The sequence below is a fragment of the Sceloporus undulatus genome, chromosome 2 (genome assembly GCF_019175285.1).
Source record: "Sceloporus undulatus isolate JIND9_A2432 ecotype Alabama chromosome 2, SceUnd_v1.1, whole genome shotgun sequence".
NCBI lineage: Eukaryota > Metazoa > Chordata > Lepidosauria > Squamata > Phrynosomatidae > Sceloporus > Sceloporus undulatus.
Genome location: NC_056523.1, coordinates 111,807,105 through 111,831,844, shown reverse-complemented (window position 1 = coordinate 111,831,844; position 24,740 = coordinate 111,807,105). Strand labels below are relative to the sequence as shown.

Below are 24,740 nucleotides of genomic sequence, written 5' to 3'. Positions count from 1 at the left end.
TCATCATCATCATCATCATCATCATCATCATCATCATCATCATCATCATCTAAAAAAATCAGATGAAGCTAAATTTCCTGATAGTCTTTCTACTAACCAGGAACACATCTGTTTTGTCTGAATTAAATGTAAATTTGTTGGTCTTCATCCAGTCCTGTAACAACATGATACAGAACATATACATCTTCTACGAATCATGAAAGAAATAACGTAATGTGAAAAGCTATTGGAAAAGGATACAAAAATTAATGCAATCTATTTTTAAATGTAGAATAGAATTAAGACTGCAGCTGTTTTTGTTGGGTATAACAAAGGAGAAATTCAAAGGTATAAACTATGAAGTGATGCACTCTGTGATGATAGCAGCAAGACTGATGTATGCCCCGAGTTGGAAAACTGATTATCTTCCTACAGATGAAAAGTGTACTGTTAAAACCTTTGAGTTGTCCAAGATGGACAAACGGGAAATGCTAATCAAAGAAAAATTGTTGGATAACTTTTTAAAAGACTGGGAACTGTTGCTTTATATGAAGAAGAAAGAAGGGAAGCTTATAGTTACAGAATTTGAGACCTGAAGCATTTTTGTTTTGTTTTTAGGTCAAAAGTAAAATAAAAATAAGTTAGCATTACTCAGAAAACATATATATTGAGCATTAATATTTTTAGGTTTGGGAAATGGAAAGTCAATTATAGTTTGTGTTAGTTGTGCGAATTAGTTTTGTATTTATTATGTTTAATGTTATATAGGGAAAGGGAATTGGGATGGTTTGGGGGGAATTTAGTTTAGTTTAGGGTTATATTTATAGATTAGTGTAGGGTTGTGATTTTATATATTATGTGGAAATGAGTGGGGTGGTCGTTTTAAAGCTCAAAAAAAGCTTAATAAAAAGGAAAAAAGACAATACAGTATAGGCTCTTCTAGATTGGCTTAAAGAAGTGTGAATTCTCGTGATATGGCTTCTTGGGATTTTCTGGTTGTTGTCACTTCCACATCCATTTGTTCCATTCTTTTTGAAGGCTGCTGGTATCATTTTCTTGGATCTGCTTTAGAGTTCTACCAAAGCACCTTTTTTAAATATACATACTGTACATACATACATACAAAATACAGTTTGCTGAAATGTTTCTGGGGGCTGATGGTCAAATTTTCTCCTCTCTTAATTTTGTTCTAAAAAACTTCTTATGAACTATAGTGTTATGATACAAAAGAGTCATTTCAGTGATGCATGATTCAGTATAGCACTACAACTCTTAAAAAATTAAAAGACGAGAAGAGGGTATGTTTTTGTTCCAATGACTCAGAATTAAATATAAACCCACTTGAGGGGAATAAAATGCAACAACTGGTACTGAGAATTGCTGAAAAATAGTCCAGGACAATAAAAACGTTGTTTGAATATTTTAAAAAGAAACCTCAAAGCTACAGTTACAAATACCTCAGCCTCTAGCAATCTTCTGACACATCTACCCTGTTTGGAGGAAGCCTATAAAGTTGGAGAAAGCCAGCATGGTATAGTGGTTTGAGGGCTGGATGATGGTCCTGGAGACCAGGATGTGATTCCCCACTTGGCCATGGAAACCACTGGATGACCTAGAAGCCTTAGGGTCTCCACAACAACAATAGTCTTGGAAGTCATTCACCTGTTGGTGGCAGCACCTGTCAAAACAATGAGCAAACTCTTTCATTAGTTTAATGTGGATGTATATTATGTGAGGGTCACCCAGTGACCAGGGTGGTAAACAGTGGTCAGTAGTCCCACACCACCTGTAATATCATCTTCAGAAACAAAGCCTGGAAAAAATACTTGTTTGGCTTATAACTCTCGTAATCCCAGTAACTACTGAATAGGATGCCAGCCAGGTGTGTCTCGCATAGCTACATCTCTGTAGCCATATCCCCCAATGTTTCTCCTCAATACCCGTCTTGTAAGCCACGATCCCCACCACCAAATGGCCATATCTATTATTATTATTATTATTATTATTATTAACCTTAATTTATGAAGTGCTGTAAATTTACACAGCGCTGTACATGCAATCTTTTTAGTTAGACGGATCCCTGCCCTCAGGCTTACAATCTAAAAAGACATGACACAGAAGGAGAAGGGAGTGGTGGAGGGAAAGGGTAAGAGGTCCAGCAGTTCCTCCGAGGCCTGGACCAAGGCAGATGGACTGGAGGGAGGGCTTGGCTTCAAAATGGAAGGTTAATCTTCATCCAGGGAAAATACATACTCTCAAGTAGGATAATACATATACAATACATAGCAATACAGGAAATGGTTCGATAAACAGGCAATAAAAGAACATCAGATAGTAAGCGACAATTACGCAATGCCTGGGAAGGCTTCTCTGAACAGGATGGTTTTCAACTCCGTTTTGAAGCTAGTTAAAGAAGTGATGGCTCTTGCTTGTGGGGGAAGAAGGTTCCAGGAGTGAGGGGCAGCAAGTGAAAAGGGGCGAATCCGGGATGGGGCAGAGGAAATCCTGGGCTGAGACAGGAACCCTTGACTACCAGAACGGAGGGCCCGAGTGGGAAGGTGAGGAGAAAGAAGGTCTGATAAGTAAGGAGGGGCCAGTCCATGGAGGGCTTTGAATGTTGACAGCAGGAGCTTGTACTGAATGTGGAAAGGGAGAGGGAGCCAGTGAAGGGATGCCAACACAGGAGAGATGTGGTCAGAGCAGTGGGCGGATGTGATAATGTGTGCAGCTGAATGCTGGACAGAGATTAAAGGACGGAGGTGAGAAAGAGGAAGCCCAGCCAGGAGGACGTTGCAGTAATCCAGTCGTGAGATCACTAGGGCATGGACCAGGATCTTGGCAGTAGAGGCGGAGAGATATGGTCGGATTTGGGCAATATTGTACAAAAAGAATCTACAAGCCTTGGCTGTGGTCTGGATCTGAGGGATACACGACAGAGAAGAGTCAAAGATAAAACCAAGACTGTGGGCTTGCTGGACTGGTTGAATAGAAATGTTGTCCACAGAGACAGAAAAGGAGTGTTGAAGGGTGGGCTTAGGAGGAAAGACAAGAAGCTCCGTCTTGGACATGTTGAGCTTCAAATGCCGATGGCGCATCCACTGCGAGACAGCTGTAAGGCAAGACGAAACTTGCTGTTCAAGCCTTGGAGAAAGGTCATGGGCGGAAAGATAAAGCTGGGTGTCATTGGCATACAGATGGTAGGAAAAACCAAAAGAGCTGATGAGTTTTCCTAAGGACAGTGTGTAGAGAGAAAACAGAAGGGGACCCAGAACAGAGCCCTGGGGAACTCTTAACAGATAAGGGAACAGGAGAAGAAGTCTGACCCCCTGCAACTACTGTCAGAGAGTGAGGAGTGAGGAGTGAGGAGATCAGCAGTGATGCATCCAGATGTTTTCTTTTAGCTGGGCATCTTGCAACAGGTGCTGGCAGAGCCTCTGGGGACCCCTACCATGTCCCTGCAGGGGACATCCTTGAAGCATGTCCTACTAAAGAAAAATGTCTGGATGCATCACTGCTTTCTGACAACCCAGATATGGCCATGTTGGAGCTGTGTGACTTACAGGGTAGATTTTCAAGGTGAGGTGCTTTTGGTCTCTCTGTGGTCAGAACAGAATCTAGCATGGTGTAGTGATTTGAGCAATGGACTACAGCAACTCCAGATACCAGGGTTCAAATTCTTGCTCAGCCATGGAAGCCCACTGGGTGACCTTGCACATATCACACCCTCTCAGCCTCAGAGGAAGGAAAAAGCAAAGCCAAGATGCCAAGAAAACCTTGTGATAGGTTTGCCTTAGGGTCCCCATAAATCAGAAATGACTTGAAGGCACACAACAACAACAACAACAACAACAACAACAACAACAACAGAAAAAGTGAGTTGTAATGTCATAAGGCAGAATTATGACACTTTAATTTATTAACAGGATTCCAGCCAATATTCTAAGAGTGGGAGTGATATAATTTTATATTATGGGTGGCCTAGTGACATTCCCTATTTGTTTTCAACCATTTCCCTAATAACTTTGGACAATGCATTCTTTTTCACTGCCACAGCAAACTGAGCTCACAGAAACCTCCTGCTGTGCTCTAAAATAGCTGTTTCCCAGGAAGATGAAGCCAGGTGAAGACTTTTTTAACAGAAAAACTTCAAAGAATGGTGTGGTGAAACACGGGTGGCATGGAATGTTTGCAGCAGCCATTAGGAATCAGGCTGGGAAAAGGTGGGAGCTGCTCTCAGAAGCAAGTATAAAAGGAGAAGGAGCCAGTGAGAGAGAGTGTGTGAAGATGTCTGTGAAGTGATATTAGGGGAGTGTGTCAGAATCCAGAGGGATTTCTAGCCAGGAAGGCTGTGGGTAAGAGATACTGCCTGAGGTGCGGAAATAAAAGAGCTGAGCTGAGAAAGAACTGAGCTGAGTGTGCTACGTAACCTGTAAGGTTAGCAGCTAAGGAAGCTGTGAGTGTTAATCCTGCTGAGGCAGGTGAGGGTTTTAAGACTGCCAGAAGGTGCAGTTAGGAATAGAATTTCAGCTGGATGGGACCCATAATCTCAGTTCAGTGAAAAAAACTTTTAAAGGCCAACAGAAGTCCAGTGGTATTAAGGGAATATATTCTGTGTGAACTAAGTCAGTGAGGGAATGTAAACATGATGAATTTTTAACAACTGAAGTAATTTGTTTTATGCAACACAAGCTTAAATACCAGTCACTAAGAAAGATACAGTAACATGTTCTGAATGTAAATAAATTTCTTTTCAGGGGAGATTTTCACATGCAGATAGGATAAGGACGGGATCACTCCCCCGTCCTTACCCCATCCTTAACCCGTCCATTACTGCAATGGTGCGAAAGGCTTTCAAATCGTAGTGCCAATCCCAACATTAATCTGCCATTAAAGCAGCACTGCATTAACACAAACTTTTGTTAATGCAAAATGCCAGCCAATGTCACTTTAATGACAGGTTAATGGCGGAATAGTGACGGAATCTGTGCAACTCCATCTGAAAGCTTTTCACACAATCACTGTCATTTGTGATTCCCAGATGGGATAAGCACAAATCTTGTCTGAAAGTTGCACGGGAAGGACAGGAACATGACAGGAACATGATAGGACAGGGACGGGGTGTGCCTCGTCTGATAATCTCCTACATGTTCAACAAGGAGGTACCTGAAGTAATTTACAGTTAACAACAAATATGCTACCAAATGTAATAAGAACAGATAACATTAAAGACTCCTCAGTTAGTGAGCGGATCATTGTCACATATAAATTGGTGGCAGCGTTGGCACACAGTGGAAGTCATCTAGTGATATCTAGCAGTGTGTCAAATTTTCACCACGAATGGGCTGGTGGTGTAGTACGGTTTTATAGTGTAATGTTTTTAAGCTTTTAAAATCTTTTTTAAACTGTACGATATTTTATTCTTTTAATGAATGATCTGTTTTTAAATTGTAGACCACTCTGAGTCCCAATTTTGTGGGAAAAATGAGGTATAAATTATGTAACAACAATAAATATGAAGTCATTGGATTGTCCCCTCCTTTATTCAATTTTTTTAAAAGCATGCTTTATTTTTCTCTTGTTTTTACTGACTTACTCAGATTTCAAGTTGCCCAATCATCCTGTCTGGAAAGGAAAGTTCGTTTACTGGTCTTTACAGTCTGCTTGAGATCTCAGTGATACAAATAAGTTGATCATATCTGCAAACATGATTTGCCTTTGGTGTCAATCTTGCGTCCAGATTATGAGTCCACTAAATTGCATACATCACAGTACAGATCAAGGGATAAACCCATTCTTTTCTATTCTTAAAAACTGACCCATTTGTTCCCACAATTTGCTATCTGGAATTCAGTCAAAGATCCATTATTAAAAATGTTTGTTGGCCTCTTATAGAGATTGATAGAAAAGAGAGAGAGAAGGGCAGGGAAGAGAACGGAGGCTAGCTGTATCATTAGGGAGAGTGAATGGACTGATACATGTGGCAGACTGTGTGTAGGAAGTGGTGGCAAAGTGTTGAAGATCAGAGTTGCACAATCCACATAGTCTACTCTGCACTTCCTCAGCCAGTGAGGAACATCAGGCCCTGTGCCAAATCTAGTCCTGCTGGGTTCCCTATTTAGTCACTTGGAATTCCTAGGCAGGTAGATTTCCTTCCTCATGACAACATTGTTCAAAGTTTTCTCACCTTTCACTTTCTTAAATGCTGCTCCTAACCTTTGTTTATCAGCAGTAAGAGCTTTAAGCTAGTGTGTGCTGGTATTTTTGGTTCTACTCTTTTGCCTTTGACTTCACTCACTATTAGAATGTGGCCACTGAAAACTTTGGACTTATCCCTCATGGTCAAATATGGTCCTCCCTGACTCACATGAGACTATTTTCTGTTATAGTGGATGATGCAGTTGGCTGTCCTGTCATCAGAGCTGAAGTAAGACTGAAGTGCCTTCCCAGTCAACTTTTCTACATGGGTTGTGCAGGCGCAGCCAGTGGCTTCTGTGTCAGATGTGCAACAAATCTGCTGTGAATTTTCCCACAAATTGAGGTGCCCTAGTCCTTTCTCCAAGATAAGTTCCTCAAGTAGCTCCTTTAAAGCCTGGGGGGGGGGGGGACCCAGAACAGATTCACCACACCTCTGACATGAAAATCACCAGTCATAGATGTATCCTGTCCTTTGTTTCATCCAGAAAACTATCCTGGGATGGTCATCAGTGATGCTTTTTTACTTTCTCTGCTCTCATACCCTTCACAATAGTTAGACACAGAAATTTAGCAGGCAAAGCTTTCTCTAACATGAAGCTAGCTGGTGGTTTTATGCAGCACACAAAACAGGAAAGAATTATTGTTACTAGAGGGCATTTAAGAGCAACATCACAGGGAATTATTAGTGCCACTTTTCTTGTCATGGAAACTACGCATGATTTGGAAAGCAAGACCTCTTCCATTTCTCTTCAACTGTCAGAAGGGAAGGTAGGGCAGCATTCTTCACAAAGTGTCTGCATATAGAAATACTTGCATGAGGGGCCTTTTCTCTCCTAGATTTCACAAGAACTATCAACAGCAACCCTCTCTTCTTTCCCTATTAAAATGCACTTACAGCTTGTCCCCATTCTTGCAAGGAGCTGAAAGGAGCATAATGCTCTCAGTCATCCAGTGACCTTCAGGACTATGTGCAGATTTGAAGCCAACTATCCCTAATCTGAATACACACCCTACTTGTCAAGGTAAGGATCAGTAGCTAGGTATTGTTATTGGAATCACTGAACCATAGAGCTGGAAGAGACCACAAGGGTCATTCAGTCCAACCCCCTGCTGTGCAGGAATACATAAACCATCCCTGACAGATGGCCATACAAACAAAAATCCATCAGTGATACCTTTATTGACCAAGTGAAATGGACAATATATTTGTTGCAAGCTTTTGAAGCTCCATGGGCTTCTTCATCAGGCAAGATGTTACAAACCAAACAGGAGGGGAAAAAACAATTGGAGATGTTAGTCAGATGCCTGTATGTTGTTTCAGTCCTTAGTAAAGATGGTGTAATGGGGAAGATATCTTTTGCAGGCAAGTTCCTCCGCCTTCTGGCCATGCGGCAATAGAGAGATTTTCAAAGTCCAGGAAATTTAGTCATTTGCATCTCAACAGGGACCACTCTTTTGTCTCTGTTTCAAAAGCTCCAAGGAAGGAGATTTCGTCATTGTCTCTGTTTCAAAACCTCCAAGGAAGGAGATTTCGTCACTCTCTGAAGCAGCATATTCCATTGTTGAACAGCTCTTACTGTCAGAAAGTTCTTCCTCATGTTTAGGTAGAATCTCTTTTCGTCAAGCTTCAGTTTGTTGTTCTGGGTTCTATTATCTGGAACTGCAGAAAACAAGCTTGCTCCATCCTCAGTATGAGATCCTTTCAAATATTTAAATAGGTTTATCATATCACCTCTCTTTTTTTAATTTAAATTTTATTATCACAAATACAAAAACAAACATATTCAAAGAAGGAGACTCCACTACACTCCGAGGGAGTGTGTTCCACTGTCTGACAGTAAGGGCTGTTCGACAGTGGAACATACTCCCTTGGAGTGTAGTGGAGTCTCCTTCCTTGGAGATCTTTAAGCAGAGGCTGGATGGTCATCTATCAGGTATGCTTTGACTGAGATTTCCTGTATGGCAGGGGGTTGGACTGGATGGCCCTTTTGGTCTCTTCCAACTCTATGATTCTATGATTCAATATAAAACAATTAATGCATACAAATAAACAAACAGTTTCAATAAATAAGCATACAAATTTACACTTGCCTTCAATATTTCTTTCTTCTTATTTCATTCTTCCTTTCATCTTGATGGTCTTCATTTACTGACTTCATAACTACATTCAGTTTAAGTAGCTTATCTGACATTTACTTGTATGTCTTGCTTATCTTCTTTATAAAGCTGAAAAGTAAATCTTTACCTGTCCACAATTCTTGTATAACAATATACAAAGATGTGATCCCCCTTAAGAATTTTATTTCATTAAAAAACATTTTCTTTTTTCATATCTCTTAGTTAGAGTCAGTTATCATTTCTTGTCAGGTTAATATTCCAGCTTTATCTCTATCCAATAAGCTTTCCAGCTGTCTACTCTTCAGTACACTTTTTCTGTTTCTGTTGATGACATTTCTATTCAACTGGTCCAGGAAGCTGGTAGTCTTGGTTTTATTTTTGATTCTTTCCCAGATCCAGGCCACAGCTAAGGTACGTAGATTCTTTCTACACAATACTGCCAAAATCCAACCATTTCTCTCTGCCTCTACTGCCAAGATTCTGGTCCATGCCTTAGTGGTCTTGCAATTTGATTTCTGTAACCTCCTTCTGGCAGGGCTTCCTCTTTCTTACCTCCAGCCTTTAATTTCTGTCCAGCATTCAGCTGCACGCATTATTACATCCACCCACCGCTTCGACCTTATCTCTCTTTTATTGTCATCCTTCATTGGCTCCCCCTCCCTTTCTGTATTCAGTATAAGCTTCTGTTGTTGACTTTTAAAGCTCTTCCTTCTTTATCAGACCCGCTTTCTCCTCACCTTCCCACTTGTGCCCTCCGTTCTGGTAGTCAAGGTCTGCTGTCTCAGCCTAGGATTTTGACTGCTCTGTCCCGGCTTTGTCCCTTCTCGCTTGCTGCCCCTCACTCCTGGGACCTCCTTCCCCCACAAATGTGGGTCATCACTTCTTTAACCAGTTTCAAAACTGAGTTGAAGACCATCCTATTCAGGGAAGCGTTTCCAGGCATTCCGTGATTATTTGATGTTTTTAATTTGTTGCCTGCCTTATTTCACTGAACCCTTTCCTGTATTATTATGTATTCTTTTATATGTATTATGCTATTATTTCGTAGAATGTACGCCATAGGCAGGTTTATTTTTTATCTATTTTACTGATTGTATATACAGAGCTAAGTAAATCTATAGTGCTATATAAATAAAGCAGAATAATAATAATAAAAAGAAAAAGAAGAAGACCAAGTTGATATTTTAGGAATCAGTATTTTCTTATATATATTTCACACCCGCAGCAATGATTTCCTCACATAATGATTTGAAAATTCTTTATTTGAGTTTAACTTATTGTAACAGAGGAATGCATGCCAGCCAAAGTAAATATCTGCTCCTTCTAATTTAAGTATTTTTAAATTTTTTCCAAGGTTATCCAGTCCTTTACCCACATTAATGTGATAATAGATTTTTAAATTTGGGAGTCCTAATCCATGGACTTTAGCACACAGATCTTTTTTGCTAAAATATTTAAAAAAATTATAAATGCTATGCAAGTAGGATTGCTATCTTCCCTAAAGTACTTTAGGGAAACTTTCTGGTATTGCAGGCTTCATTTACAGTTTATCACACACAGCATCTGGGATTTCTCACCCACTACTGTCTCCATGACATTATCCCTGCCCCTTTTCCAAGTTTGGTGTACACACACACACACACACACACACACACACACACACACACACACACACGTGCACAGAGATGCCTCCTCCAGAGAAATGTAAAATGAAATGAAAACAGTCTTATATTTAAAAAGGCTTTTCCCCCCCGGGGTAGTGGTGGTGGTGGACAACTTCCTGATGTGGCATAGACTTCATTAATCAATGGCAGATGAAAGCCAGCAAATAAAGTAGCAATTAATCTCCCAGAGATTCATCAGCTTTGAACCTTTGTAACAAAAACACCAGAAAAGGGATAATGAAATAAATGTTTTTTAAACTGTCCACTTACATTTCCAGGTGTGTGTGTGTGTGTGTGAGAGAGAGAGAGAGACAGACAGACAGAGACAGAGAGACAGAGAGAGAGAGAGACAGAGAATACAGAACTCGGCTGTTCGGCTGCAAAAGGAAGTGGGGAGGGGGCAGTGAGCCATGTTTTTGGCTTCCCTGGCAAACCCTAGTCAGGGCAGGGAAACGTTTGCCAATGGAGAGGGGGGAAATGTTTAAAGGTTTCTCAGTTACTATACCAATCGACAGGAATTCAAATAAAAACATACATACATTCTCTTTCTCCCCTGATCACTGGGAGAAAAGGGCACCTAAACAATACCTAAAGCCCATCCACTGAGCACCCAAACTCAGCACTAAAGCAGAACTGAATTATCATACTGGGAAGTGTTGCATAACAGGAGTGAGAAAGGAGGTCATTCAGAGAGTTTCTGTGTTAAGGAAAATAAATGTTTTCCAAATTGTATCACACCAGAACAACAGAAGATGTTGTTTCCAAATGTTTCTTAATGTTTCCAAAACAGGAGTTAGCAGGATGGATGTTGAGGTATGGGTGTGTGAAAGAGAAAATAAGATCAATTGCATTTATATACAAGGAGAAGATATGGTGGAGGAACACACACAATTGAGGAAAATATTGAAAGAATTATATATTATAAAAAAAATTATGGGTAAGTGAGTCTGAACACAATGTTTCATGTGATATGTGGATAAATAAGAGCTATATTAATAAAATAGCCCCACTTGGGCAGCTTTGTTTGCACGTGTTGTCTGCTTCATTTGCCTAACAAGGCTGTTACACAAAAGCTGCATAAAGTAATTTTACATGCTCCCATCAAGACTGTTTAAACTGCCATAATTCACATTTGCACATCTAACCATGAAAGGAGGGAGTTAGGAGTCTTATTGCAGCCACTTGCCTAAGAAAAAACAAGAGCTGCAACTATTTTCAGGGTTTATGGAGAAAGGAGATGTGTTGGACTTCAGACAGTTGGGGCTGTAGGAAAAGACAGCAAAACATGAGATGTCAAATAATTTCTGTTTTGGAAAACAGTATTCCAGCATTTTGTTCCTTTGTCTCCTTGTTCTAAATTGTAAAATCAATCTCCACATGTTGAGGTTAAACTTCTGCAGTGAGGAAGTCTTTTATATCCATGCAGACTTTTCATGGGCCTTGGGGTGTAGCCACAGTGCAGAATTAAAGCAGTTTCACAGCACTTTAACTGCCATGACTCTAACCTACAGAATCCTGGGATTTGTAGTTTAGTGAGGTATTCAGCCAATGTTGTTAGGCAACCAGATACAACTGCAAGATGTGAGGAGATTTGTTGATGATAGGGTACTTGGAGGTCTCTCATTTATGGTCACCATAAGTAAAAGTCAACTTGATGGCACTTAACAACAAGGAAATTGCCCAGAATTCACCAAGTCACTTATGACCTACAGTTATGTATTTGTGACTGTTTCATAGTCACAGTCCCTATTAATTTAGGGGATACTGTACATAGGGACCATGAAAACCCCACAGATCCCACTCCTTCCTATGAGTGATTTCCAGTGTGCCAGGCAGAAGCAGGGTCTTTGTCGCAATTCTTGCTTGCACAGGAAATTGGTAGCACAAGAGGTGTGTTTAGAAACATCATTCATAAATAATAAAATTTTTATTTCTATCCTGCTTTTTGTTAAGACAATCAAAGCGGTATATATCATTAAAATAGTACAACAATATATACACAATATTCCCCCCTTAAAAAAGAATTAAACAGTTAAGGATTAAAATTACATAAATTTAATTCATGTGCTTCCCAATTGACAAAGAACTGACTCTCATTGATTGCAATGACTCCTGACCAGTTGGTGGGGAGTGGGAGGACCAGGAGATACTTCTTATCCATGTAACAATGATGGCTATACATTCATATCTACTCAAGTGAATTCTGGTCCTTATTTCTCCGATGTTTTTATTCCCTCACGGCTGCTGTGCTGGCAACTTTTCCTATCCTGCTACCTCTAACAGACTGAACAGGAGTGAAGCCTGTGCCTTCTTTCTACCTGAAAGCAAAATATTGGATAGGTTTATTATGAAAGCAAACAAATACTTCATTAATTGATGTCTACATACATATTGATGACTTAATGAATTTTGGCCAAATGACTGTCTGGCAGGCTGGCATTTGTGCTAAGATTGAACAAAGTTACACGGGGCCAATTTATTCAAGTTCTTCCCTCAGAAGTTTTCAGCTCCCTTGTCTGTTGGCTGCTTCTATGCTTGCCACTCTCCTACCTTGTTTTGAAGCTCTTTTAAAATCTAAATTAGACACCCTGGAGAAATCAAGGAGTGGCACATATTACAGAGTCACAGAGATATGGGAAGACTAAGGCCAAGATTCTACATAGTGCTTGTGTAGTATAAACCTCCTCATGCAGAGTGATGCATTGACTGTGCTGTGCAACCTATGTGTTGAATGGTACAGTCATGCAACTGAGTGCACAATCAAGTTTCTCTGTGTGTGTGCACATCCCATGTGCATCCATGCTCATAAGCATCCAGGCACATGCACATCTACATGCACAATGGAACCACATGCACAATGCTTTTCCAAATGTGAACTGAAAGGGGAAATTCCACTTTGAACAACAATGTCCTACTGCTTCTGCAGGGAAGTGACTCAGATGTAAAAGTTTAACAGGATCTGGTGGCTCCAGGCAGTCTGTTTCTCCAGTGCATCACTTCCATCTTGGCTGCAGTGAAAGCCTTTTCTCTCCTGTGGCTATCAACCCTTCTGACATTGTTTTGCAAGTGTGCTGCATCAACAGGACTCCACCCCTTGTGTTCCAGGGCTCCTAAGTCTGCCATAGCAGCATGAAGGCAGTGGCAGATGATGGCTGAAATGGTAGTAGAGTGGTGAATCTGGTTCAAGTTTTAGACTGAGGTGAAGTCGAAGGCTTTCATGGCCAGCATCCATAGTTTTTTGTGGGTTTTTTGTGGCCATGTTCTAGAAGAGTTTCTTCCTGATGTTTCACCAGCACCATTGTTTCTTTCTCTTGGGATAGGGTAAATTCTATTTCCCCATGTGTGGCTGTGCCATCATGTGTGATTCACTCCTATTTCCTACAAAAGCTTGATTTTCCACTGAGCTCTCAGGCAGCTTTTCATTTGAGTCTCTGGACTGTTTGTTTTAGATCCTTCTTTTCCTTGTGCCATGTGATATTGCCAAAAGCTATCTCCTTCACATAGGTAGCAGCAACACTCTTATAACACCTTTGCATGGATTTCTTTGGGACTCTAATCCTGTTCTTATGAGTGATCCATGAGTTCTTCATCTTCCAAACTAACTTAAAGAGATGGCTAGATGTTATAACAGGAATGACACAATTCCACCCCCCGCCCCCATAGCTACATATGTTTGACTGGGAAAGGAGCGGTCAGTTGTGTTCATGCTACAATGCCATCAAAGATCCTATTTTCAAGGAGCCCAGCTAAGTGGACTATCAATCATAATTCTTGAAATCAGAAAAGTCCAAAAGAGTTATTTTTTGGGTACAGTTTCCAGAACCCCACAGCCAGCATGGCCAGTGGCTGTCATCCTGTGGACAATTGTGGCTGCTGAGCCATAGTGTTGTATGTGGTACTGTGATATATTTCTGGTAGCTCTTTTGTACCTTGTGTATGTCACTGAGAAAAGGCAGCTATTTGGATATCACTGTGCATTGATCAGTTCCTTCAGTGCATAGCTAATGTGGGGGCATTACTGTTGCTCATCACTAGGTTGGTGGCAGATGGCAATGTTGAAATGTGAGGGCATGTTTGTCAATATCTGCCATTTATCACTTCTTTTGAATAGTATCATTTTATTGCCTATTGTTAGGAGTGAGATCATGAAAAATTTAAAACAATACTACACTGGGGTGAATGGCCAATGACATGGGGAATTAATGGGATTGTGCTCCCCTAACATGAACTGTTGCAGTTCTAGAAACATTGGACAGCATCCTGTTAGTGACATATACATGTGTGCATCTCTTTTTGGATGGGATGCAGGGGATTATTCTAGTCTACCCCTTTGTACCATGTCCCAAACCTTCCCATATTGGTTGTGAAATCCTGGGAGGTGCCACTACTGTTGCTGCTTACTGATGGAGAGGCTATTCCAATTATTATTATGTGGCTGGTCTGGTCTTCAAGGGGAAGAAAAAGGAAGAAACACTCCATCTGTGAGCGCAACTTGAATTTCTCCTTGTCTCTGAGCTGAGACCAGCCACTTCTCTATTGGCTGTATTGCTTCCCTTGCTCTCCCCTTCCTTCTCCACCAATAACAAGCATCTGAATGTGTTCCTCTTGTGCTTGACAGCTGTGGGATAGAGGAGGACATGGAACTGCCCAGGTGGAAAATACCTCCCCCCACCTGCTTGATGTAGGTTTTTCTCCATCATTTACACATTGTATTTTTAAAATGTCAGGAAACCCATGTGATTGTGATTTCCATGGGTTGTACTTTACACCGCTGGCATGCTGAGTAGTGCTATCTTCATTAGTGTTCCTAGTGACAGCTACATCATGTTAGATTTAAATTGTTCTCTGACCTAAAAGCTTCTCAGTAGACATCAGTCTTAGTCTTACTCCTACATTTTGCAAAACCATGGTGAGGAGGATCTGGCAGAGGAGGAACTTCCACAGACTTGGTGCATAGAAGAACATTTGACCTGCCTTGTTATGTTGATCACATGGCAAAGACACACTGAAGCAGGTCTTCAAAATGTCAAAAGAGCAAGGTTTAGGTTAAGCATCCTAAAGAACAACATCTCTTTAGGTAAACACTATCTCCAGCTAAAGTAAACTTTGTGCATAGAGACAAATAGAACCTTTGAACTGGATAATTTCATGTGTTTGGTTTTCAGTGAGAAAAAAAAAACTTGATTTGATTTGGGTACAGAAAAGAAAGCTCTGTGTTGCATTTTAAAATGGATATACTGTATTTTCTGGCGTATAAGACTACTTTTTAACCCAGGAAAATTTTCTCAAAAGTCGGGGGTTGTCTTATACGCCATGTGTCATCTTATAGGGCAGGTGCTGAAACTTCCGAGCCGGACTGGAAAATCTGCAGTCACCGCATATGGTGGGGGGGAGCTCAAAAACGGCCGTGGCTGCATACTCTCCATATGTGGTGACCATATGAAAGCAGCAAGGGCGGCGCTGTACAAGTAAGGTAGAAGAAAATCTTGGAGACAGGGAGGGCTGGGCAGGCAGGGATAGCTGACCGATCCAAGCAGGCTTTGTATACAACAAGTTTTCCTGCTAAGTACCTGCATGTCCTTACATCACAAGCTTATGCATTTGAATTAAAATTACCATATTGAAATAAAATCTGATTTTTTAAATTTTTTATTTGGTGTGCGTTGGAAGGAGGGTAGTCTTATACGACAAGTATATCCCAAACTCTATATTTTAACTGGAAAAGCTGGGGATCGTCTTATACGCTGGAAAATACGGTAGCTATGCAAGATATCTACAATGCCATGGCAATGCAGAGACAGATCTAGCTCTACCTGGGTTATTTTGAAGCAACCCCATGCCAGTCACCAGTTTTTAGCCGTTTCCATGCCTAGTGCAATCTGTCATGCATGCAGAGGGAAAACTTTGGCTCTTGGGTATAATGAAGTTGTCCATCAAAGTTCTAAGAGAACTGCTGATATTGGAGGAATACTGGGATCACTGTGGCTATTCCTGCCACTGCTGATGTGCCTTAGCTTGAATGTTCCAAAACAAGAAATGCAGTAAGTTTTAAATGGCTAATGTAAATAAAAACATACCTTCCAACAGTTTACAAAAGAAACCTTTGATACATGTGATCAAGCAACATCAGAATGTAGTCATGATGGGAAAAGGTATTCATGAGGAAGAACACACAAACTAAGAGAGGCTACAGCAGTTTGCTTTTACCTGAGTCTACTGGGAAGGACAAGATTCTGCCCTCTCCTCTTCCCCCTGATGAACTGAGTGCAAACTACTTTTGCACTTTGAAATCAGTTTGCATCAACTGAAGCAACTGAAGACAAAAGGAGAAAGGAAGAGGAACAGAGAGAAACTGGAACATTTTAAAAGCTGCTGAAAAAGTTGCAGGGTATGAGTTAAGACTGTTCCTTAATGCTGTGGTCTCAACTGACATTGCCTCTGTAGTATCTCTCCTTGATAAGGCCCTTAAATTTGTTCAGTCCTCCTGAATCATGGCTGTATGCCAGTGTGGCCAAAGAAAATGTTTGACACACAGTTACTTCATAACTGGCTTGTGATGTAAGGAGGCAAGGCACAGTGGAAAGCTTCAACTGGAGAAATATGCATAGATAAACACTGCAACAGTAATGAAACCAACCTGGTTTATATCTTCTTGGCCCACTGATGCTACACAATGAGGGTATGTAATGGACTGCTTCACTTTAAATCATGTTTGTTTTCCATGCTGGGCACAGTGTCATCGAGAAAGCAGCAAGGAAAGAGAACATTTAGCAGCAGGAGGCCAGCTAATTATGTACTGATAAACTATTTTTGTTCTTTTTTTGGACCTCTGCAGTAAAAAAGAAAAAAGAAAAAAAAAAGATGGGAGATGGAAAACCCATCTGTTCCACAATAGATATTGGACATTGTCAACCAACAGAGTCTCAATTTTATTTTGGTGGAATCGGTGGTTCTGGGCTGAGGGAGGTTTGTTGCTGTCTCCCCCTTGGAAAGGAAGGTTAGAAGACCAGACAAAGAAACTACAGCTTCCTATTACATCCTCGTGATTGTTGTTACCATCATCAACCATCATCTTCATCATATAAATAAATAAATAAATAACAGTCCCAACTATAGAGTAGCCCTGATGGAAGCCAGACATGCCTTGATTTCACAGCAGACATGCCTCACAGAGTCCTGAAACCTTTCTTTTGCTCCCTCCAACCCACCCACCACAATACATGAGAAATCCAGGAATCAAAAACTGTCCAAGGACAGAGGTTTATGCATGTGCACAGTCCACAACAGCAAGCAGCAATACAATCATTTCTTGTCCTGAATAGCAAGAACACCAGCATCTCTGCTGACAGATGAATTTTCTTGGTGTGGAGATGCCATAATTCTCCTTTTTTGTAGCCATAAATGGTGGAAACTGAAAATCTTTGATTTTAGGCAATGCTGAATCCCATCACATAGAACATTTGGAACAAGATATACATTAGAAGTCTTCATAATTCAGGGGGGAGCTCCAGGCATCCTTCATGTCTTACAGGATAAAGTCCTCCATACAATAAGGCCTTTTCTTCTGCATTTTAAAGCTCAATATTAATTTCTAGGCTGGTGGGGCGGGGGGGAAGATCCCAAAAGAAAGCAATATTTTAAATGCTTCAATCTTTAATGGATCAGGAATGCAGGTTTGCTATAAAACCACAACTCTGAAGATTTTCCCCAAACCTGAGCCAATCCACTCCAAATTCCTCACATAACCCTCAGCATTTGTCTGTCCCTCCCAGATGCCCCACCTGGATTCATTTGCCTTCTTAAAAAGATCTGAATGACCAAACTTTATCCTGGCAAACTAACAAGGGGTATTATTCGGCAGCAGCACCTGAAATGAGCTGAATAAATAAGTCAAGATGTCTCAGTAAGGCAGAGAAAGAGTTCAGTTATCTATGATACGTTAGGGTCATGCAAGAAAACCTGCTTCAAGAAATGTATATGAATGATGTTTAGTTGCTTTAAATGTAGAAGGAGGAGGAGAAAGTGAGAAATTGAGAAGCTGCCTCCAAATTCTGACCTTGCAATCTTAACTTAAATGAAATTGTATAAAAAATATCAGAACAAACTGTGTCGGAAAAGCTAAGCTAGTAAATACTGAGGAAACATGGGTTTTTCAAAATTAGATAAATACTGAATAAGGATTTAAAATCCTATTGTAGGGTGATGATTCCTTTTTGTCTCTATGGGAGCGGGTGCCTTTGTTTTGGAAAAATTGGCCAAAAACTTAAGGATCAGAAAATGATTTTGAAAACACATTGTGAACCTAAACTGGTTTTAATACTGTTTCTTTGTGTATCCTTTCCAGATTTCTTTTAACATCTGAATGCGAAAAGGTCTGCATTGAGATCCAGTCCCAATCTGGCCAATCTGCTGGCTTCACCAGGAAGCCTGATGTTTAGTGTCCCTTCTATTAGTGGACTAACACTAATAGGGGGAAATGTATTCCCAGTCTTTTTCCAGCTCCTTACATCCTCTGGAGACAGTGTACGTGAGAAAGACTGTGCTAACTCTTCCCTTGGCATTGGAAACTCATATTGTTCAGCTCTAAGAACATCTTTCATTCCTGAACTGCATAGACTCCACCAATATAATCTCAAACAGTAGTTTCACAGAATGAATTCTGTTTTTCATAGCTGGGTCCCTGGCATGGTTCATTCACTGCAGACTCCCACATGCACCACAGCCTGCTGTCTCGGCGTACTTGCCGCCCTTTCTTTTATCCCTTCAGAAAGGAATGTATCATTTTCCCATTCTGACAGAAGTATAGCTGAGCTTGAACTTGACTCTCCGCAAGCTTCTGGCAAGTTGCAAATGATGAGGAGGACAGCTTTGCCCATTCAACTTTCAACCATTCCAGGACACCCAGGAATCTCTGTGGAGATAGAAAAATAGTTTGGTCAGCTGGTAGCCCTCCACAAAGGTAAAAGACCATAGTCAGAGGTGTAGGAATGGGGGGTGGGGCATGAAGGCATTGCTCCCCAAATAAGCATTGTGTCCCTTAGAAATGAAAGTTTCCTTTAGTCCCCAAATTTCTAGCATTACAGTTTCAAGTTAAAACTTTTATCAAGGCACTGAAAAATATAGTTTAGGCATCCAAACAAAAGGGCCATGCAAAGTTTCTAACCCATTGAGAACACAGAAAATATGAGTTCTAGCTGTGAATGATCTTCAGTTTCTCACTGTTATGTTTCAATATATTGGAACCTGAACCATCCCCATTGCTTATCAATATCTTGGTATTCAGTAGTCAGGGCATGGCAGAATGCTATTTTTTTGATCACACCATTACCCTTGCCTTTTTCTGCTTCAAAGCAGTCTGGTCAAATTTTACTGGATGTGTATAATATATCTGCAGTTTTAAAAATGCCTGGCTACCTACTGGCCAAGCTTATTGAGGCATGAACTATGAAGGATGGGAGTTCCTGGTACAACTACCTCTACTTTAACTTTGGGGCCAATAACTGAAGCAGGAAGGAAGTCCCCCACCCCATGTTAAGTTTTCTATAATATCTATGCAAATGAGGAGATATGCTTGTCACATTTACAGAGATTATTAAGACATCCCCAGCAGTAGTTCACTGACTCTTTATGTTAAGTTTTATCTCTGTGTGCATTTTATTTAAGAACATTCCTACATTTCATGCCTTCAAAAAAGAGTATGTTCTAGGCCTGAATCACATAATGCAACCACTATCTATAATTCTTTAGCATATTACTTTCCTTCTTGGCTTATTAATAATTGGATTCAGTTTCATATCCAGTCCAGTAAATGCTTGTCATAACATACTGCCTTCCTTTATCAGCTTTTCTAAAGACATGTTCAGTTATTATCATTGTCACAGTGAACCAAATCGATGTAACCACTGCATATTTCTCAGGAGGAATATATGGCCATTGTTCTCTTTTAATCTTTAGGTACTACTATCTGATACAGAAAGTCTTAAAAGCTGTTCCAAAAATTAGGTTTTTCTTATTGGCTCCCACTGTAAGAAAATAAAAAAGTAGCCCTCCACAAGCAAGCATGTGATTTAAATATTTATTTTGTAGCTGGTATTCCAGTAGGCAAAGAAAATTCCATCATGTTATATTGACACTAATTTATTCACGGTGGTAAAAACAAGAATTAGTCCCATTCAGACTGACTGAATAAACGGACTGCTAACTTCTGATGTCTCACTGACTCAACAGGGCTATTCTGGTTGGGATGAGCAATTGGATTTCATCCAAAAAGAGACTGCAAAGAACTGAAGATCTCTACAAAGTCTGCAGTACAATGACAAATGTAGTCTACTCTCCAGCTGCCCTGGTTTAGCAATGACAAGGCAAGTTAATCCTCTGATGTCCCACTTTCTCAATTACTTTTAAAATCCCATTTTTTCTCACCTCTAACTGTCTTCCTTTGCCATCAGCTTATTTCAAACTGAGTTCAAAGTGAAAAAAAGTATTTGGCACTCCCAGCCAAAGGGAGAGGAGACAGTAAAATTTTGCCCTTCCAGTTAGTGTCCTTTAGGTCCCTCTACTTTCTTCAGTCTTTCCTATACTCAATGCATAATTTCCAGTGTTTCTCTGCTTAAAACTGTAGTTTTGCATGCTCCTCCCCATTAATAACTGTTGCCCTCTTGTTGCTTGGCCAAACCCTTTTACCTTTTCTGGTGTTGCCTGATGTGTCTTAGTTTTCATCTCTGAAATGTTGAAGGGTATGAAGTGGTTTAGTGTATATAATGGTGCACTAGTGCACAATATTCCATCAACCCCCTTTACTTTACACAAACATTGATGCCCTCTGTTCCAGAAAGATCAGGGGAAAAGATGTTAGGGTTGTGATGAAAGATGCAGGAAAAAGTGAACCCGGTGTGTGGCAGTGTGAAAAAGGTCCAGATTAGCTTGGGTGGGTTGCTCTCATTTATTAATCAGGCGTGATTACTTTATCTGCTTTGTTTCTGCATTTCATTTTGTTAGTGTTTTTTGCCCAAGTCAAACCCAAATGTGTTCTTCTTCATTCACAACTCTTGTATTGGAATGTTCACAGAAAATGAGGACATAAGCTTTTTTTTTTTAAGGGCAAGACAATTATTTTGGTAAATTTCTTTTTTAAAATCAGCGTACAGTGTGTCCAAATTCCTCTCTTTACTATGACCAATGAGGAAGGTGAGTATATGAACTACTTGCAGCTTGTTTTAGTTAGTTTTTTTTTAATCATTCTTAGGCAGGGCTGGGCAACACTGAAAGACCTGAGAGTAGGATTATCAAATTAGAAATGGAACATGGCTCCTGTAATTTTAATCCTTAATTGATGTTGGCATAGAATGAGGTGTGTCAAATGTGATGAAGGTTCCTATCATCCCTCATCTTTCAATCCCCAACTTTCAGCTGCAGCTGTCCCCTCTCAATACAGCAATTATCCCCCTGGTGAGGAAGTGGTCACAGAAGGCCACAAAACAGAGTGAGATGCTTCTCTACACCCCCTCTCTCTGCCTCCACCCACTAGGCAATAGTCCTGGTGGGAGGGGATGGCTACAGCTGAAAGTTGGGGTTTGAAAAGTGAGGGAGGAGAGGTATCTTTGTCTGGCTTGATGGAACTTTATGGTACTTACCCTGTTCCAAGATCTGTTAAGGATTAATGTTAGAAGAATCCTGCTCTAGATCCAGTCTGGCAACCCTACGCCCTGTGGGCTGTATCAGATCCCAAAGTGGCCAAACACAACAAAACAAAACAAAACAAAACAACAAAACAACACACAACACACCCACATCCTTGGAATGTTTGTGTGTGCGCACATGTCTGCAATTGCTAGTAATTCTGATTAAGCAGGAAAAACCTCAGTGCTTAAAGAAACAAACTAAACAACTCCATTAAAGGCAGAAAAGTGATCTAAGAACTTTGTCATATAAAGTTAGAAAAGTGGAATTTTAACAGGATGAAGGGGTCTTTGGCCAGTACTTAACACAAAAGGTTGTGTTCACCCTGCTGTTGCCTTGCATTCCATTCATTACTGTAGCACACCTTTTCATTGATGGGGAAAACCCATCAATAGGTTCTCAATCTCATTGCTATTCCATTCCTAACTTCATGTGATAGGAACAGCAATCGTGGTAGCCAGCACCTTCCTGAAGCCAGCTACTGTGTGCACATTCACAGAGCACCTGGCTTTAGAAGGTGGGTTGGCAGGTACAATCACTTGTCCTCCCCTTCCTCCCAAAGTATGGGACTGGTGTGTTAATGAGTACACAGCAGCCCCATGCTTCCGGGAGGGGGCAGAGCAGTGACTGCAGCAACCAATACCTTTTTGGAGCTGGCTGTTGTATGCACATTCACACAGCAGCTGGCTTTGGATGGCAGTTGGCAACTGCAAATGCTTCTGTCCCTCCTTCCACCTGGAAGATGGTGTTTGATAGTGTGGAAAACAGAAAATATGACCATGGTGTGCCAAAGTGCTATCATGGGGAAAATCATGATAAGAAAGGATGCCAAACTGTTATGCTTCTATTCTTAAACAAGCATGATTGTGGCAGGACAGCAGTCTGGTGTTGTAAAGTCCCAAGTGAAAACTGAACTAAGCTTGTTTCACTTTTAGTGAATGTTTTGATATTTTTAACTTCATAAATTGTTTACTTATTTTTAAAATCTTATATATATACTTTTTAATGTTTTTGTGTTGCTTAAAATTGTATTGTTTTATACATGTTACCGCCTTGAATTCCTGTATTGGGAGAAAGACAGGATATAATTATGATATAAGTAAACAAGAGATGGGAAGACTTTGGATCATGAAAAATTATTTAATCCTATCACTGCTGCTCTCTCTAAGGCATCTTTACCTCTTTACATGTTGAGAATTGTTGCATTACTAACACAGAAGCAAGACTAGAAATGACCAGATCTAATGGTTCAGTAGGCATTCCTTCTTGCAAGAAAAATGTAGTTCTGAAAGAGGCTTAGACTCTCTAATGAGAAATTATTAGTATTCTAAGTAGCTGGAAGCCATGAGTGTTCAAAGCATAAATATCTATGTAAGTTTGTCATGTAGCTTTTTGTGCTTTACAGAGAACCTAATTCCACACAGCCAACCTAGATACTCCTGGCTACACAGTTTTACAGTCCCGATGTGGAAGTAGTCTTTATCAAGTGCTACCTTTTCACTGTATAAAAGTTGAATAAAGAAGAATTATTACTTTCTCCCCATTATAAAACTACATCAAATTATGCAAGAATTCCATTCATTATGTTGTAGAGACTGCAATGGAAACTAAGCTGTTATTTTAGTGCCTAAAGGAAATTATTTATTACTATGTACCATGAAGAAAGAGAAGAATGAGATGAAGCAAGGCATTAACATCTTTTTGAAAAAAGAAAACTGATGCTTTCCCCTAAACATCTGCCTCATGAGGTCAGAAAACAGATGTTAAACCAGCATTCTAGCTACTCCTTGCTTTGAGTGAGAGATTTAGCTATCATGACCTCTCATGGCCATCCTTGCTGACCCATGAATAAAATTTGACTAAATCCAACAACTGAGCAGACATAAAAACAACAACGAACTTGAAATAAATTCTCACAAGGCTTGCCAGTAGCCTTGAATTACCCTGAATGCAACCCTGTGCTTGTTCTAGTCCTGTTTGATTGACTTTTATTCCAGAAAGCAATGAACATGCCATATTGTTGTTGTGTGCCTTCAAGTCATTCCTGACTTATGGCAACCCTAAGGCAATCCTATCATGGGATTTTCTTTGCAAGCTTTGTTCAGAGGAGAGTTGCCATTGCCTTCCTTTGAGGCTGAGAAAATGCCCAAGGTCACCCACTGGATTTCATGGCTGAGCAGGAAACTGAACCCTGGTTTCCCAGTCCAGCACTCAAACCACTATGCTATGCTGGCTCTTGTTTTATAATTTAGTACAGTTGAAATAGGATGACCAGAGGAAACCCTCAGCAAGGTATCTTAAAAGGGTGATTAGCAAGCACACCATTCAATAATCCTCTTTCCTTTCCCTCAGCCTCAATTCCTCCTTGTATACATATTAATTCTTCACTCCGTAGTCCCTTCTCTCTTTAGAATTAGTGCTTTTCATTGTGTGGTGTTGATTTTCATCATTATCTTTCATTTATAGTGCTCCCTACCTTCTCTACATGTCCTACCACCAAATTACCCTTTAACTACAATTACCCCCCCCCCAAAAAGGTGTTTTTTTTTTAAAAAAAAAGATGAAACATAAATTCATGCAAAACTCTCTCATTAAAGTGAATGGGATTACAATGTTCCCTGCTCTGGCTGGATTGCATCCAAGGTGACATTATCACCCTTCCCAATTCTACAGGGAGAAACCCTTGGCAAACAACTTTTCATATGTTCCTGCTTCTTTTTCAGCTACTGTGTTGTATCACAATGTGACTCAGATTAGTGGAAAGCAACACAGAAAATGCTGAGTAATGAGGCAGATGGCTTGCAGACTCACTTTCTGCCTCTACTATAGCACTAGACCATGGATAGAATTTATTTGCCCCCCCCTTTTTATTAATTTTAACCTTAATAGTCTAATTTACAAAACTATACATTCTGAAGATTTAAAAGAAAAAAACAGAACAAAAAGAAAAATGTTTTTAAAATGGGGGGGGGGGCACAACTAATACATAATGGGGCACTGACCCCATAATCCTGACTGTAACGAGAAAGAAAAGTAAAAAGGAAAAAAAAATATTATTTTACTATTACAGATCTAACTAAATAATCCTACTAGGATTACTGAAAA

The 24,740-nt window shown here is 40.2% G+C and overlaps 2 protein-coding genes across 4 annotated transcripts in view; both read right to left on the bottom strand.

The window, feature by feature from the left end:
- AFAP1L1 (actin filament associated protein 1 like 1) overlaps positions 1–24,740 on the bottom strand; it is a 902,653-nt gene that overhangs the window by 539,706 nt on the left and 338,207 nt on the right. The gene's annotated exons all lie outside the window — the stretch shown is intronic.
- Positions 16,865–24,740, bottom strand: part of ADRB2 (adrenoceptor beta 2) — a 103,864-nt gene continuing 95,988 nt past the window's right edge. Inside the window, exon 3 of one of the 2 annotated variants that reach the window (XM_042454205.1) lies at positions 16,865–18,867. In XM_042454205.1, coding sequence (XP_042310139.1) covers positions 18,712–18,867 — 156 coding nt within the window. In that variant the 3' untranslated portion in view covers positions 16,865–18,711. The remainder of the gene's footprint in view (positions 18,868–24,740) is intronic. The other variant, XM_042454206.1, reaches the window with a different exon arrangement.